This window comes from Euprymna scolopes, chromosome 19 (genome assembly GCF_053919585.1).
Source record: "Euprymna scolopes isolate OS-2025 chromosome 19, ASM5391958v1, whole genome shotgun sequence".
Taxonomy (NCBI): Eukaryota; Metazoa; Mollusca; class Cephalopoda; order Sepiida; family Sepiolidae; genus Euprymna; species Euprymna scolopes.
Window position 1 is genome coordinate 75,064,690 of NC_136500.1, and position 16,912 is coordinate 75,081,601.

The 16,912-nt window shown below is 30.9% G+C and overlaps 1 protein-coding gene across 1 annotated transcript in view; it reads right to left on the minus strand.

Moving 5' to 3' along the window:
• Positions 1 to 8,959: 8,959 nt before the first annotated feature.
• LOC145239754 (uncharacterized) overlaps positions 8,960 to 16,912 on the minus strand; it is a 33,524-nt gene continuing 25,571 nt past the window's right edge. Inside the window, exons 6-7 of the mRNA XM_080103162.1 lie at positions 15,257 to 15,319; positions 8,960 to 10,426 (exon numbers count right to left, since the gene is read on the minus strand). Coding sequence (XP_079959288.1) covers positions 10,319 to 10,426; positions 15,257 to 15,319 — 171 coding nt within the window. The 3' untranslated portion in view covers positions 8,960 to 10,318. The remainder of the gene's footprint in view (positions 10,427 to 15,256; positions 15,320 to 16,912) is intronic.

Consider the following 16,912-nt stretch of genomic DNA (forward strand, 5'->3'; position numbering starts at 1 on the left):
CAGATCATTAAAAGGGTTGTGTTACAGACTCTTTTACAGGGATCACAGTAAAAGATCTTAACAAAAATTTTAAATATAAAAAAAAAAAAAAAAAAAAATTTTTAAATCTTTTAAATAACATGAAGAGGAAAAAAAAAAAAATACAGAACAAAATTGGACGTAATCTCTGAAAAAAAGCTTTCCAAATAAATTCAAAATATACCAAAACAAATAGAGCTAGATATGCAGTTGGCCAGATTTTAAGAAATAACATAATATTGTAAGTTGAAATGAGTAAAATCTAAATAAAAATGAACAGAGGCATATCTGGTTTACTTGGTATGAATATTGACATATGCAAATTTATTTTTGATTAGTGTTGGAGGATTAATTAGAATCGAGAAATTCAGAATTTTTGAGGGTAGCGGAAAAATTTGTACCTATTTTTCGATGCCAAAAAAAGATTCCTTTAACGACATGGTTTTTATTTTATTTAAATAAAAATCTTCCACTGTTGATAATGATTCAATTTCCAATTTAATTAAAAATCTATAGATCATCGCCTATAATTGTATTTTTATGTTATGTGTGCATATTTTACATATGTTTTTACGGTAATCGTGGAAAACTAGTTCAATATTTAATGATTTATAAAGAATCAAAAGGACCAAGTAAAGATTAGATATGCTGTAGCAGAAGACGAAGATTGGCACACATTTCAAGTGACACCAGTTGTCCGACCTTGATATTGCCGGTGGTTGTTTGTAAACATGTCAAATAGACATGGTCGAATGTTCGCGAGCAAGATTTAAAATATATTTATAAAACATGTTTTTTTTTAATATTAAATATTTACAAAACTTACGGATTTGAAAACTTCTCTATTTGCACAAAACTTTTTAATGAGTAACAAAACAAACATATCTAAAAATATATTTAGATAAATGGGTGTCTTTCCGAATGCGTTTTTTTTTTTTAATAAAACTATTAACAATTATAATAAAAATAAATAAAAGAATGAGCTTTATTTATTACAAAACATTAACTGAGAATTTCGGATGCTAAAACTTATTTAATTTTCCCTTATGAAGAAGTAAGCAAATATCAAGTTATTTTAATAAAAAGAAGTTATAAAGATTTGTATCTTGTGATACATTTCATCTTTATAAAAATAAGTTATAAAAAAACGTGAATAAAATATTTTTTAAATCTTGATTGTTTATACTCGTTGCTTGTATTTGTGATTTTATTATGCATAAAAATTGCCTCGGTCTAGAAGGATTTCTCCTTCACCGACCACCGACATACATCGCACTTTCAATAAATATTGAATTGTATTAAAAACGCACAGAAGAAACACACTGTACATAAAAATCAATCTTGGTCGCAAAAACCGGCAAAACATTTGCAAAAATCCAAACAAGTCAGTTATTCTATATTTGTTTCTGCCATTAAAATGTTTTTAAAATTTTATTTAAGTTTTTAAAAATGTATTTTTCTAATAGCGAGAAGAGATCAGCGTCCGAAATTCTCAGTCAAAATATCGGTTTTTAATGTGATTAATATAGCTCATTCTTTTTTTTTTTTTTATTTCTTTATATCATAAATTAGTTTTATTAAAAAGTTCTGTAATTAAAAAAAAAAAAAAAAAAAAAAAAACAGAAAGACACCCATTTATTTAAATATATTTTGTTACATTAAAAAATTTTGTGCAAATAGAAAAGTTTTAAAATCCTTAAAAGTTTGTAAATATTTAATATTAAAAAACATGTTTTGTAAATATTTTTTCTTTTAAATCTTTTGTTTTGTAAATATATTTTTTTAAGGATTTTGCTCGCAAACATTCGACCATGTCTGCTATTTGACGTGTTTACAAACAACCAACCGGCAACATCAAGGTCGAACAACTGGTGTCACTTGAAATGCACGGCAATCTTCGTCTTCTGCTACAGGGTATCTATCTTGGTCCGATAGAAAATCTTAATTTGTAGTTGTATCGGAATCGGGAAAAATACTGGAATCGTCCCATCACTCGCTTTCATAAATAAGGATTCATTTTAATGATTTCAAGTAGTGAATATAAATTTAATTGCAAAGCAACAGGGAGCGAATAAAGGCAGCTAATAAAAGCTAACTTAGTACAAAGTGTTTCCAAAAGATCTTTCAACTGACAAAATTTTTATAAACCTTGCCAACAGTAGTCCTGAGCACCTTCCTGATCTCCAAGTTTCTTAACACATGAACATGCCTTCAAAGTCAGAAAAACAGCTTCCATGAATTTCAGAAACATTTTTTTCACTCAGAATTCCTGAAACAGAACTGTTGTATTTCTGCTGCATTTAAAAGCATGACGACACACAAATATATGAAAATGGGTGCCCGAAAGTGTGTGTTGAGAAAGAGGTAATAAAAAAAAAAAAAAAAAAAAAAAAAAAAAAAAAGGTAGTAGGCAGGCAAGCCTGAACCCAGCGACACGAAGGTGGAAAAAGTGAAAGAAAATCTGACGTCTTACCGCTACTCCATGACGTGACACGAAGTTCAGAACATTATAATTAGGCAAAAATCAATCCCACCAATACGAGGACTAAGAGAAGAGAAAAAAAAAAAAAAAGACCCCCTCCTTGTAGAAAACTGCCCAGTTGAAGGTGAAGGAATTAATGTTTTTGTCAAATTTTTCAATATTTGTCAGAGACGCCGAGTTTCAAAATGATGCTGATATCATGAAAATCCCTCGCCTTTGTCGACAGTTTTGGGCATACAAATATTTAAACTGACAGGTGAGATTTATATTATAGATAATATATCTTGATCGGTGATTGATAGTCGTTAGGGTTGGTTGGTTTTACGACATATCAACCCTTTTCGGGTTATTTAATGCCGAATCCAAAGATTTTGAAGAAAAAATTTTTAATAGAATTTATTTGTTGTTTTCAAGTCGGTTTCTATTTAACCCATAGCTGGAACCCTAACAGGTACTACCACTCCGGGTCAGAGTGGACCTGGGAGCAATGGTAATTAAAGGGTGGCTCCACACTCCCCGAAGCCCACAAGCTGGGGCCTCACCACTGAATATAGTTTAAGGTCATATTCAGGACCAGTTGTTAGGGAGATGTATATATAGGAATTGAAGGAATCTATTCTCTTTATGGTCCACATTGTCAACAATGTCTTTTTGGTTAATATATAACAATTTTTGACCACCTGAAATGCCCCCCTTGGGATAGCATTGTCACTAGTCATATGGCAAGTGAGTTTTATTCAGCCATTATCATTTCACTGAATTGACCTGACTGATTACATCTAGATCAGTATACTCAAAATCTTAAATGTCCACTTTAGATAAGAAACATTCTGGATGATCAGTTTCTTTGCAGCAAGTGCCAGATTCATTAAAAGTTAATTTGCACGGTGATAAAACAGCCCATCATTTTCAAGTAGGCTGGCTGCGTAACCAAAATGAGACATGAAGTAACCCACTTTTTAGAAGCATGGAGAAAATCAAATTAAAAACCCGAGGTTAGAAAGAACACCCACATGCGGATTTATTTTTTTTATAAACATTTAAAATTTCAAATTTTCTTATAACAAAGCCTCCATTAGGAATATTTAAAAAAAAAAAAAAAAAAAAAAAAAAAAAAAAAAAAAAAGTCCTTTTTCTTACTATTTGTCAACAATGGTGATAGTGTATTGTCCAGTCCAGTGGAGAGGCACCCGTTTTTTCCACACGTAGTCGTTCTTTCTAACCTCACGTTTGGCACTTCATTTTATCCATGCTTTTAAAAAGTGGATTACTTTGCTACGCATTTGCACAGGAACAGGCGCCTCTCCACTGGACTTGTCAATACACAATCATCTACTATCTATTATCTAAATAAACTGCCAAACGTTACCATAGCAAGAAAAAAAAAAAAAAAAAAAATCTGCATGTAGTCATTCTTTTTAACCCCATGCTTGTTATATATATACACACAGGGAGACCCGACGTTGCCCAGGATTGAATGATGATCAACGAATACTTCCCACTCCTATATTTTTTATTGTCATTGAAATCCGTGAAATCGCTCGGGAGGAAGCTTCACATGCCTCCATGCAGTAACTTGGTCCAAAATATGTTACTCTACATTGCACTCTAGAGAACCATTTTTTTCTTTGTTTTTTATAGAATTATTTTATATAAAATTCTTTCCAGTTATAAAAAAAAAAAAAAAAAAAAAAAAAAAAAAATTACGCACAAGGTTTGAACCTACAGACCACATCATGCAAACAAAAAACACTATCAACTTACAGTAGAATTTTCAAAGCCCGTTGTTCTATCATTGATGCTAAGTGACAACATGGAAAAAAATGGCTTTACCAATGACAAGTAAATTAGAATAACGGTTTCATTATCAGGGTTATTCCAAGACAAAACTTGACTAAGATCACTCTCAGACTTATACACTAAAGTTCTGTAAATTGTAAAGAATATGTTGAGCCGTTTTGGAGTCTATAAGGAATGAACCCACAAAGTTGCATTTATATAATTGTAGAGATAGAGATATGCCAGCAAGACAGGCAGAGGGAGTCGGCTGGTCTGCTTGGTTTGAGGGATAGAGGGGTCCTTAGGTGAAAGGACTGATGTTAGGTTGGAAGAGAGTTTTGTCTATTTTGTAAATTTGTCATTCTGTGAACGAGCCATGCATCATTTGTTGCTAATTTTAAACTAGTTGTCATCTTGTTTGGGAGGAAAATTCTTTTTGTTGCATCAACAACAACAGAAACCACATGATTGACATGATCTGTGGTGATCAACGAACTTGGACAAAGACTGAGGGGACAACGCACACAAGTATAGCTTCACAAAGAGTACATTAAATCTTATAGTAAATTGACAAAATGAGGAGTTTAAAATTTGCTGTTGAGAACCTAAAAACCCCATCATGGGTTAACATGACACTGCTTGGAGGTTGCCGATCTTTGATCTATCGAACCATGGAAGGATTTGATTTTGATAATAGTCTTTTTTTCTTAATTGTAAAACTCCAATCAAAACAGATGAGATTGCTGATGTACACTTTGAATTTAAATATATCACACAGCATTTTGTAGAAAAATAATTTCCCTAAAGTTTATTCCCCCCCCCCACACACACACACACAAAAAAAAAAGGTATATTATCAAATAAGCATAAAGGACTACTGTGGCAGTGGCTAGATTTGTAGGGATCAACACGAGTGAGGAGTAGAGTAGGGTTTTTTTATATTTAAATTCTAACAATAGTTTTGGAAAGCAGGAAGAGAATTTCCAAAGCAAGCGATGATTTCTATAAAAAAAGGCTATTGGAGTAGAAAATCCTCAGACATCTGGATTCATATAATAAAAGAGTGGGATTTTGTTGCTAGTTGAGTGGAGGTGGGGGTCAGGGTATTCTCGTTTAGGGAGCATAATTGCAATAAGTTTGGAGCACATTATGTGTAAGAACTAATAAAGCAAACACAGGTCTGATTATTGGCAAACAGTGAAGGACCTATTAAGTTAATTTTTTTTTTTTTGCACCCTGTCCAAGAGGGAGAAGCTAGAAGTTGGTTTATCAGCTCATAATTGGCAACAGTATGTCATGCGAATAGTGGTTCTGTAGAAATATGGGATACCAACAGGTGAGTTTTTTTTGTTTGTTTTTTTTAATTCACTTAAAAGCCTATCTTTTCTACAGCAACATCTGTGTACTTTTCCATTTGATGTTATTTAAGAATGTCATGGGTTTGAACATTGGACTTTTTAGAAGTGCTATCAACCATGAAAATTGATGGCTGAAAAGGTTTCTCATTAAGGAAAGAAACATACTACAGACTGGAGGTAATTTTTTAAGGATTCTGCCATTGCCTTGGAGATATATGGGCAGTTGATTCACCCTCATACCGGGAATCAAATGTAAATACATCTGATGCTATTGCATCAGAGAGTTCATTTATAAAGATCAGGAATAATATAGGTTCAAACAGATATATGGCATAATCATGTTTACACACCAGTTCTTGTTAAATCAACAAAGTTAAGCAATGCTGAGCTTAGTCAGTACCAGATAGGTGACCATTTAAGAATACAAGGCGCTGTATGTAGGATTGGTTTTATGGCATATCAATCCTTTTCAGGTTATTTAATGCCAAATCTAGAGATTCGGAAGAAAAGTTTAATAGAATGTTTTTTTCAAGTCAGTTTCTATTTAACCCATCGTTGAGACCCTAACAGGTACTACCACTCTGGGTCAGAGTGGACCTGGGAGCAATGACAAAAAGGTGGCTCTCCACACACTCCAAAGCCCGCAAGCTGGGGCCTAATCATCCAATATAGTTTAAGGACATATCCAGGACCCTGTATTTAGTAAGACATCGATGTTTCCGGTAGCTCTTGCATCCCACCTGCCCTGCAGCTGTTTCAGTTCTGTTCAGCCACTGGATCAGGCTTTGTGCACAAACTCCCAATGTGGGTCATTCATCATCCCAAGGATGATCAGATTGTTCAGACATATGAACAGTTTTAGGTTCAAGCATTACACCCACACTGATTAAAAAAAAAATTATATTTACTGTTGTATTTACTTTACTTTTGTTGCAAATAAAAATGTCATTTTAATCAATATAAGATCCAAATCCATAAGGAGTACTAAAACTCGCAACTGAAAAGTTGGTTTCAGAATTTAAGATTAGGAATGATAATTTGTATTATTTTGGACTTCTCATCTTATGAGATTTTCCACAAGGACCCTTAGCACAATGGATATTAGTGCTAAGTTCAAGTTTTAAGTGTTTTCTGGAGGTTGAAGCTTCAATCTTTAATACAGACAACTAAAAATTTCTGTCATACCTGATACAAAAGCAATTTACTCAATTATTTAGAGGGTTGCATTTGAAATGCTCCACCTCCTTAATTAAAAACTCATTTGAAGGTCAGAAGTTACAGTGGAAAACGAGAAGATCTAAGAGGAGAACAGTAGTCTGAATAATCTAAATACTGAAAAGTTTTTCTTTGATTAAAAAAAAAAAAAAAGGCAAATCACAAAATTTTAGACTTTAAATTAAAATTTCAATCATTTTTAACACTCAAATACATTTAAACCTCATTTTCTAAAACAAAGTTTGGCTCTGAGTAAATTTCGTTTTAAAGTAGTTTGAGGTTCTTGCATTTGCACTTATGGGGTACCTATTGGAACCCTTAAATATTATAAAGCTGTCATGGGACGGGTATTTCTGCTGGTATAAAAAAAAAAAAAATGGACAGACCTGGCAGAGGAATGCAGCTAAGGACAGCCAAACTCGTTGGCTTTATGCTTGACGTACATGAAAATAAGCAATTAAATATGATTAAATAAATTTTGCTTATAAAAAAATGGAGAAAAGCATAAAAAATTTATGTATGAATGAGCTTCATTCGGATGTTAGTATTCGATTCAGAAGAGGGAGCATGTAAAAGGTGGAACATTAAAACATGGACCATCGATAAGTTTATCACAACCACCACTTTAATTCAGATTTCGATTATATAAAAATGTAGAGAGAAAAGTTTACCAACAAGATCTATGGGATCATAGAGCCAGTTATAAAAAAAAAAAAAGAAAAAGCCCAATTTCCCAATGTAAAGTGATGTAAAAAAAAAAAAAAAAAAAAAAAAAAAAAAAGTTCATTTTACATGAATCATTTACAATAGTTGTTTTGGCACTAAATTACACACAAAAAGAATGATATGCCATTAAAAAAAAATAAAAAAAAATTAGATTCTCTTAATACTGATCAAACAATATTTCATTAAAACTCCAGAACAAAATGAACAGACCTATTACACAGTATAGGTGTGAGAGAGAGAGAGAGAGAGAGAGAGAGAGAGAGAAAGAGAGAGAGATCAAACTAAAAGCAAGTTTAGCTCAATGGAGCTTATTACACTTTATGGATCCAAAGATCCTAATATGAGATTCCAGAGCAAGTATAAAAAGTACTTTGCTTGATACAATTTTTTTTTTTTTTTTTTTTTTTTTTTTTAAACCTTGTCAGAAACATTTGTTTGAGAAGTTGGCATACATCAGATCTAATAAAGAAAATTAAAAATCACATTTTACAATATAAAGATTGTAAAAATAAAAAGTTAGATCAGATATTTGGGGAGGAGTCAGTTATGATAATTATCAAATTTAAGAAAAATCAATAAATAGGATTTTTATACATGAGGTTTGATTCAATTATTTTGGCAACAGAAAAGATATAATTGGTTATTTGATGCTTTCTACAACCATAAGGGATTTTTTTTCTTTCAAGAATCAAATTTGTGGCATAAGGACTCCAATAGTCATAAAATATTAATTGTATGCTTTTTATAACAAGTATCAGGTCATTCTACAAGTTCTGCCCAGATTTTAATTCTAAAATTAAGTAGGAAATTTTATATAATTTATCATAAAGTATTTTGTAATGTAATTATAGATTATATATATATATATATATATATATATATATATATATTTATTTTAATTACATCAAATCATATTTAATTATTTAGTTCCATTAAACATTTTTTTTCACTAAAATTTCGGAAAAGTAAAATTCTGACAGATTTCATAGGATAACCTTAGTTTTGTTTTTGTAGTTTTTAAAAAGATCACATTTTGGGTTTTAGCTGCATTGCTTGCCTCTGTATTAAAATCATAATGGAAAAAAATAAAACTATTTCAACATTTGTGCGATGTGTAAACACATTACCCACCAGCATCAGGTTTTGCTAAATTCAATTTTATTACCAAAATTCAATAATTTATTAGCATACAAATAAGTTTGAAATAAGCTTTATTTTTTAATAATTACCATTATGAAAATTATATAATTTGCAAAAATTAAAGACTTGGAAACTTAAGTTCACTAAGAATCTAAAGCTTCATTTTTTTTTTGTAGTATTTATCCATAGGAAAACTATTTGGTTGTAACATGTTATGTAATAAGTAATATTTTTAATGAAATTTTTTTTTTTTAAATATTTGTTTATATCAAAATGGTTAGTTTTAAGAATTTATGGATATATTGGAGTACTCCAGTAAATTGAACATAAAAATAAAGCGCTTTTTAGCATTCATGGCATCATAATTGTAAAGAACATTATCTTTTTCATTTATTTAAAAATAACAGATTTAGTAAATCTTCTCTTTACTCGCACTTATCAGAGGAAGCTGAAAACCAAAGTAAGAGCTAAATAAAATGAAAATCCTTCCAAATCAGCCAAACATTCAAAGAATAAAACTGAATTTCAAATCTTAAAGTATGTTCAATCACCATTTCATTTGTGCTATTGAGACTGTAGTTTCCACAGATTGGAATCATCTGCATTGCAAAGTCACTTGTGATGGTATAGGCATGATGAATAAAGCTTTGGTTGGATAAAGACATACACATATCTCGGTTGAGAGTAACCAATGAAAAGGCAAGCTGAAGATTTGAGTGATTCAGTCAAAAATGACCTCCAGCAATGACATCAAAACCGATGCAAATAGAATTTTGGTTTAAAATCACCTCTCAGATTTCATCTCGACTTGATATTTTTCTTTTTACCCACCTACATTTTCTTTCTTTTTTCTTTCTTTAATAAAGATACAAGATCTTTTAAAAAATGTAATTTGCTCACATTTTAAAATTTTTTTCATAAAGTCATTATTTTTCTTTCCTGATCGTTTTCATTTTTAATTTCTGTCCTCACATTTTTATTTCTTCTTTCATCAAGTCATCTTCAAATTCTTTGTCTCAATTTCCATTCCATTTTCTTTTATCTTACTTTTACCATTCAATCTTCCATCATTTCTCCTTGGCCAACAGGACTCACACCCCATGCAAAAACATGCTAATCAACAAAGTTTGAGGCAATCTTATTAGCAACCATAGTTATCCCAAATTATTTCTGAAGTACATAAAGATTTTATCAAATATCTAATTGAGCTTTTTTATTCAGTTCCAAGCATTACTTCTGATGAATATGAGTCAAGAGGAGAAAATTTTATTAAAATGACGATGCTTTTTTAGTTGGAGAAAAATTTGTACTAAATCGCAATTTACTTATTTTTTTGATCCCAGAAATAAGTTATCCATTTCCACAACTTAAAAAAAAAAAAAAAAAAAAAAAAAAAAAAAAAAAAAAAAATTTTCACACACACACACACACACTAAATAAAATTGAGATTTATGAAGTGATGTTCTTAAAGAACAGAAACAGAAGAGCAGTGATAGCTGAAGTTGTAAGAGTTAGCGTCATGAATGGCAGGAGGAAAGCTTTGGAGAGTTTGAGGTAGGAAGTAGGAGCAGTGGTAGTTGATAGTTGCAGTGGCCAATAGTCACCACAAAGGGGAATTGGTGATAGGTCCTTTCCAGCATGCAAGATCAGCTCTCGCCAAACGTTCAGCAAGAAAATCCAATTTTGGTTCCACATTCTGTTCAAGTTCCTGCATAAAAAAAAAAAAAAAAATTGTTTTAAATTTAAAAAAATTATCATTTAAACTATTTTTATCTTTGTTGCTATTTTTTTTTCACATTTCACCTAATGTAACTTTCAACTTTCTTCAGGTGTATCATGTCAAATTGTAAAACTTTCAGTCAATGACAATAAAAGGAAAGATGCAAGATTCAGAATTAAATGTTGGATTATTTGACCTTGAGATCTCCATAGCACATCCACACCTAAGAAACAATCGAGAACTCTTACAATTACACCAAATAAAAAACGATAATGAGAGAAATCTGCAAACAGTTAAATACGAGGAAGTAAACTATCAAGAAAATTTCTTCAATTCAACCTCCTATAACAAAAGTCCAAAGAACTCAAATTCCTCAACTCAGAATCAACACCAAATTCTTCAACCTGTCTTTTCTCCAAAGAGACAAATCATTTTTCAAATGATTGTTACACAACTGTTAAAAAAAAAAAAAAAATGTTCAGAGCTAGTTTTTTTTGGTTGCTGACTGAACTAACCATTTATTCAAGTCTGACCAAGTTTAAATCGACTATAAAGTTGTGACTTTTCAACAGTTAGAAATGCATGTAGCACAATAACTAAAAATAAGCAAACATTCAATCCATGAAGTTTACAAGCCTTTGACAAGGATAGTTATTAGACTGGTTACCTTGAGTTCATGTTGATCTAAGGGAGATCACATGATTTATGCTTGTAACAAACATTTTTCAGCAACAATACTGAATTTTCTTGCTCATATACCTATTCCAAATTCATGGATCACTATCAATAGATAGATTCTGACACCAAACTGTCAAAAAATAAAATCGCAATATTTTTTAAAGGAAAATTTTATAATTAAAATTTGCTGGAATAACTTAAATGAAAATTAAATATCAATTCCATTTTTTCTTGATAAAAAAAAAAAAAAAAAAAAAAAAAAAAAAAATTTAAACATTTAATTTTCATTGTGCAGTCATTTATAATCGTTTGAAACAGTCTAAACTAATCTTAAAATTAGTATTACTATTTGGTGCAAGAGAAACAGTCCATTGATAGCAGCCTATGCCCACAAATTTGAAACCGTGTATGAAAAAAAAAAAAAAAAGTCTTAGTTTATTTTCTTGTAAATAGACCTTAATCTTTTAGTCTATAAAACTGGACCGTCCGGGTGTGCTTGCTTGAATTTTATCTTCAATGCCGATTCCATCTTTTAAAAAAGGGATCACAAGTCGTATGTGTGTGGCTCAGAAGCTAAGAAATAAGGGTTGAGAGTTGTAGGTTTTGGGTTCAATTCTAGCTGATGGTACTCAAGTCATTTAGTTTTGATCTCACTGTATATTAGATTTAATATAATAATCGATAGAGAATCATCTATAATACATAATCTGCATGAATTAAAATATATTTAAGTGCATCTTACAACCAGGCAATGTCGGGCAGCCTGCTAGTATTTATATAATACAAGCATAAACTCGAGATAACTACCTTAAATCATTAAAATGATCTTGACCACATTTAGAGATTGATCAATATTTTGCAAATTATTTACATTGAAAGTTTTTAAGCTGGCCTTGTGCAAACAAATGCAATATTAAATAACTAATATATAATATAACTTTAATAAAATATTATATAACTTTAATATATATTTAATATAGAAAAATATTAAATAACTTTAATATTTTTGCTTTCTAAAAGAATTGACATTTCTCTGAAAGAGGCCATGGGAAAATAGTTACGAAAATACATCTTATATTTAACTAGCTGGAAGCCTAGCATTGCGCAGTCATAAAACACGCTTAAACATAATATTTTAATTTATGCAGATTGCATATGTATTATAGGACTCGATCCTCTATTGAATATTATATATATATCGGAATGATTCACCCAGTAGACTAATTTGCAAAAATGTTTTAAAAAAATGATAATGTCATTCACGATGTTAAAGTCTTTCTCAAAGAATTTTTACAGGGGGGAATATTTTACATTACATTGGCAAGGTTACAGTGTAACAGTAAAATATTCCCTTGTAAAAATTTTATTATAAAGATAAGACTATTAAGATCGGATTTTTTCGATACTTATTGGATTTAATTTCTGTACAAAAACATCCAAGAACACTGCCAAAAATATAAATTATCTTTGTGTGAAATTTGCAAAATATAGGCAGAGCCGTTTTGGAACTTATGAGGCAGGAACTCAAAGTGACATAATAGAGATAACAAAATTTCATGATGTAGACAAATTTACAAAGTAAAAAAAAAAATCTAGCTGAAGGGAGATAACTCCCATCAACTATAATTTGATACATTGAAAAATTAAAGTGACTGTTTTTGCCTCGTTTTTGGTTTTAGATTTTAGCACATTTGAGATAAAGATTGTAATATGAACAAACTTTATTAAATGTTATATAGGTTGAGAGGCTAACCAGTTTATATGTAAAAATGTTATGATAAACTCAGACGTGGATAAAGTATATCTGAATTGTGAAGCTACTGAGATTGTAGAGAAGTTTTGCTACATTGCTAATACAATTGTAGCATAGGGTGACGCTAGTGCTACTGTGGATGGAGTAACTTCTGCCTTGACTAACCAGTATACGTTACCGCGGTTGAAAGAAAAAGAGTCTTTAAGGCATGTATAAGTAAGGTGATGTATAGAAGTGAAATCTGGCCAGCAAGAGTTGAGGACATGTGTTGGATGGAAAGAAATGATTGAATGATACAATGGCTGTGTAACAAGTTTTCAAGAAAGGACTTAGCTCTAATCTCAGAGAAAGATGAAATCTAGACAGTATAAAGAGATGTGAACAGGAGACTTTGATGGTATGGTGACCTTAAAAACAATCGAAGAGAGCTCTTGGGTTAGTAGAAGTAGAACAGTTGAGGTAGCAGAGAGGTAAGTAAGGGCCAAGAAAAAACATGGGATTAAATGATAAAGAAATATGGACTGTACAGAAAGATAAACACCTGGCTAGAAATAGGTTAGTTTGGAAGTTAAACTTTTAAATCAAATGATAAAGTATTTTTTCCCCACTTTTCTTAAAACTAAAGGGAAGTAACTACGATTAATTATACAGGTGATTGATAAAGAATTTTTTTTCTTTTCTTTTAAATCATTTGGTATTAAATAGACGCTAGCTTAATTTCAGTTGCGAATGTTCAACCACTGTTCAATTAGCATTCAGAAACAAACGGCAGAACACATGGCTATGGTAGGTTGGAGGTTATGGAAGAAGGATGAGTGGGATCAGACAAAGTCAAAGTTATTTCTGCAAAGTGAGAAAGATACTATGTGAAGATGCATGTTTTCTACAGATATGAATTAAAATAAACAGCATCGCTATAGCCAAAGAGATGCATAACAAGCTCTTCACTAAAGCCAATCAAACAGTTAGCTAGCAAACTCTTAGTGCCCTATTTTGACATTTTCCAGCTAACTTACAAATAGGAAACTCTACCTGCAAATACATTCATTCATATTTCAAAAAATATGAGAAGTGGTTTATTTGCTTTGTTGTTGCTTCAAACCAATGCTTAACCTCATATATATATATATATATATATATATATATAAAAATTTTAAAAGTTCACACATACGCTTCTAAGCAAACTAATGACTTCTCTTCGTCACTCTCTTTGGGTCATGTGATGTCAATCTTTCTAGTACAGGAGGTCAAGCTGACATCCAAATACACTAAGTTGACCCCCAACTGAACTCAATTTCCAGTTATTAAAATTGTATAAAAATTGCCAAATATCAAACAACATTCAAGATTAAATATCAGTTTTCATTGGGTCAAATATAACTGAAAAGGTAGATATGCCAAAAACGACATCAAATAATAGACTAAAACGTTTGACAAATCATGCAACAACTAGATTCTTAAACCCTTTATATATTTTCAAGTATCTTGTGTACAAGGAAAAGATGGGAGTGGAGTTGATTTTAAGTCATGTCACTTTCAGTATTGTATGAATGAATTTGGATCATTGTCCTGTAGTCAATTTTAGAAATTAAAAAGAAAACTTGCTAAATATTTCAAATTTTTTTTTTTTACCATTGAGATGTAAAGAACTAATGTGAATAAGGGACCAAATCATAAGTGAGGAGTTGTGCACCAAGATATTTGTTCACTACATTTAAATTTCTGGAAGTTGGTATAATCAAAGAGAATTCCAAAGGCAAAAAGTTGAGGAAAGCTATTTTAATAAAGTTTTTCAGTATTTTTGAGATTTCTACAAGTGAAGGTGTACAATTTTGCTGCAAGTTTGGGAGGAGTGGGTACAAATGCAATAAATTAGCCGAAGAATATTTTGAAGTAATTTTAAAAACAAGCACAGCAATGCGTTGGGACTAGAGCTTGGTATGCAGTGAAGAACTCCATATAAGGTTATGCAAAATGATTAACTAATTAAATCAATTTAACAAGGTATGGGTTCTTACCCAGACATGACTAAAAGATATGGCCAAAATATTGTTTCACAGATCGTTTTGAATTTACCATTAGTGTGAGAAACTGATCCAACTATCACAAATCCTGTCCCTACCAGCATTGTCCAAGATTATGTTTACTTTAATTTGCATAAATAAAAAACCATTTGCATCCTTTGTAAATAAAGTGAAAAAAGTAGATCAAAGAAAATTGAATCTGTATTAATTTTAGTCAATTAGAGTTATTTCCCTTTTAAAATTTGTTTAAAAGGTCTATTAAAGGGAAGTAATCTATAATATAGATCTCGCGTATGTACGTATGACCAAACAAGACTTATAGAAAAATACAGGATATGAAAAGATTACAAAATCAGAACTTACTTTCACAACTCTTTCTTCAATTTTTTGATGATAAACAGGAATTGCATTCTCTAAGCGATCAAGCTACAAATAAAAATTAACAAAAAATTGTTAACGAAAACACTTCAAGGTCAAAACTAGCCAACAATAAATGTTGGATCCCAACCCAGAAAAACAGCAATTCTTTCCCCTTTGTCAGAAAGATTGTTTATAAAATGGCTAAAAGGAGAGTGAAGGCTGCCGAAACCTGAAAACTTAAGTATGGCCAAGATACAGAGAGCCTCCTGCATAGATGTTTAAATGTACAGTTAAAAACCAACGAACAGAGCCTTCTGGTGTTATGTGAATATTCCATAACGACGTACATGTTTAATAGTTGGGTTTTATATTTTATCTATATTCGTGTATGTGTAAATGCGTGTATGCATACACGTCGTATCATTTAGTTGATCGTCTAGTGTGTATATTTTAACGTTTATGCAACAGTTCTAACAGGCAACAATTGACGTGGACGTATCAAAACAGTTGTAGACAACAGTTCTTTTTAAACAGATGTAAAAATAACACATACCTGATTTATTTATGAACATTTATTCTCATGATCTGGCCGGCATTTTCAGAGATTATGTGTTCTTTACATCTTGTTATTTTCTCTTCATCTGAGGCTTGGTGTATTTATAATTTTTTTCATTTTTATTGGTTAGAAAAGTGGCTACCGGAAGGTTAGGGGCGAATTTTTAATCTCAATTTTCTTATTTTATAGTTTATTTAGTTTCTTGTTAGTTATTAAATACTGTCAGTATATTTGTCTTTGTGTTAAATGAGATCTGGTTAAAAAGGGATTGTAGTTTTTTGATAAGTATGGCTTCTAGTAATTTTAGTCGTCGTGTGCAGTTGTTAAGGCATCAAATTTTAGTATTGTTAGTTAAGATATTTCTAATGTCGGACGACTAGGTTTTTTATCATGGGATGTTAGGTGTTGTTTTATGGCGATATTGTCAGCTAAATGATAGGTTAGTCATCAGGAGAGTTTTGTTGTGGTGTGGCCTATGTATGTGTTGTACGAGTTTTTGGAGTGGGTTAGGAGACATTCTTCGAAGGGCCAAATAAATTCATACATTACATTAGTTTGGTTTAGTGTGGTGTTAGTATTGTTATTGTTTTTCATAAAATTGGAGGTTTTAAATTTAGTATAATATATTATTAGTTTGATATTTTGTTCTGGTCGGTGGGTCTGGTGTATCTTTTAATTAGGTTTGTTATTTTTTTCATCTTTTTTATAGTTAGTGTGCAGTTGGTTTTATAGTATACTTTGATGGTGTCTTTATTAGGATTAGGATTTATGTTTTTATTGTGGAGTGAGTTTAAATAGAGTTATGTGCTTATCGACGATTTTATTGGGAAAGTTTGTGTGTGTGTGTGTATATATATATATATATATATATATATATATATATATATACACACACACACACTTTGCTCAAGGCATTGCTGGTAAATAAGTATATGTGTATTTAATAAGGCTGTATGCAATGCGAAAAAACGAATGGTAAAAAGAAAATGTTTTCTTCATCTCTTCACCATTCTATTTTTATCCAGCATTGTATGCAGCCTTGTTAATATAGGCATATACAAGAAAATGAGCAGAAAATACATTTTTAAAAACTAAAGTAGTCG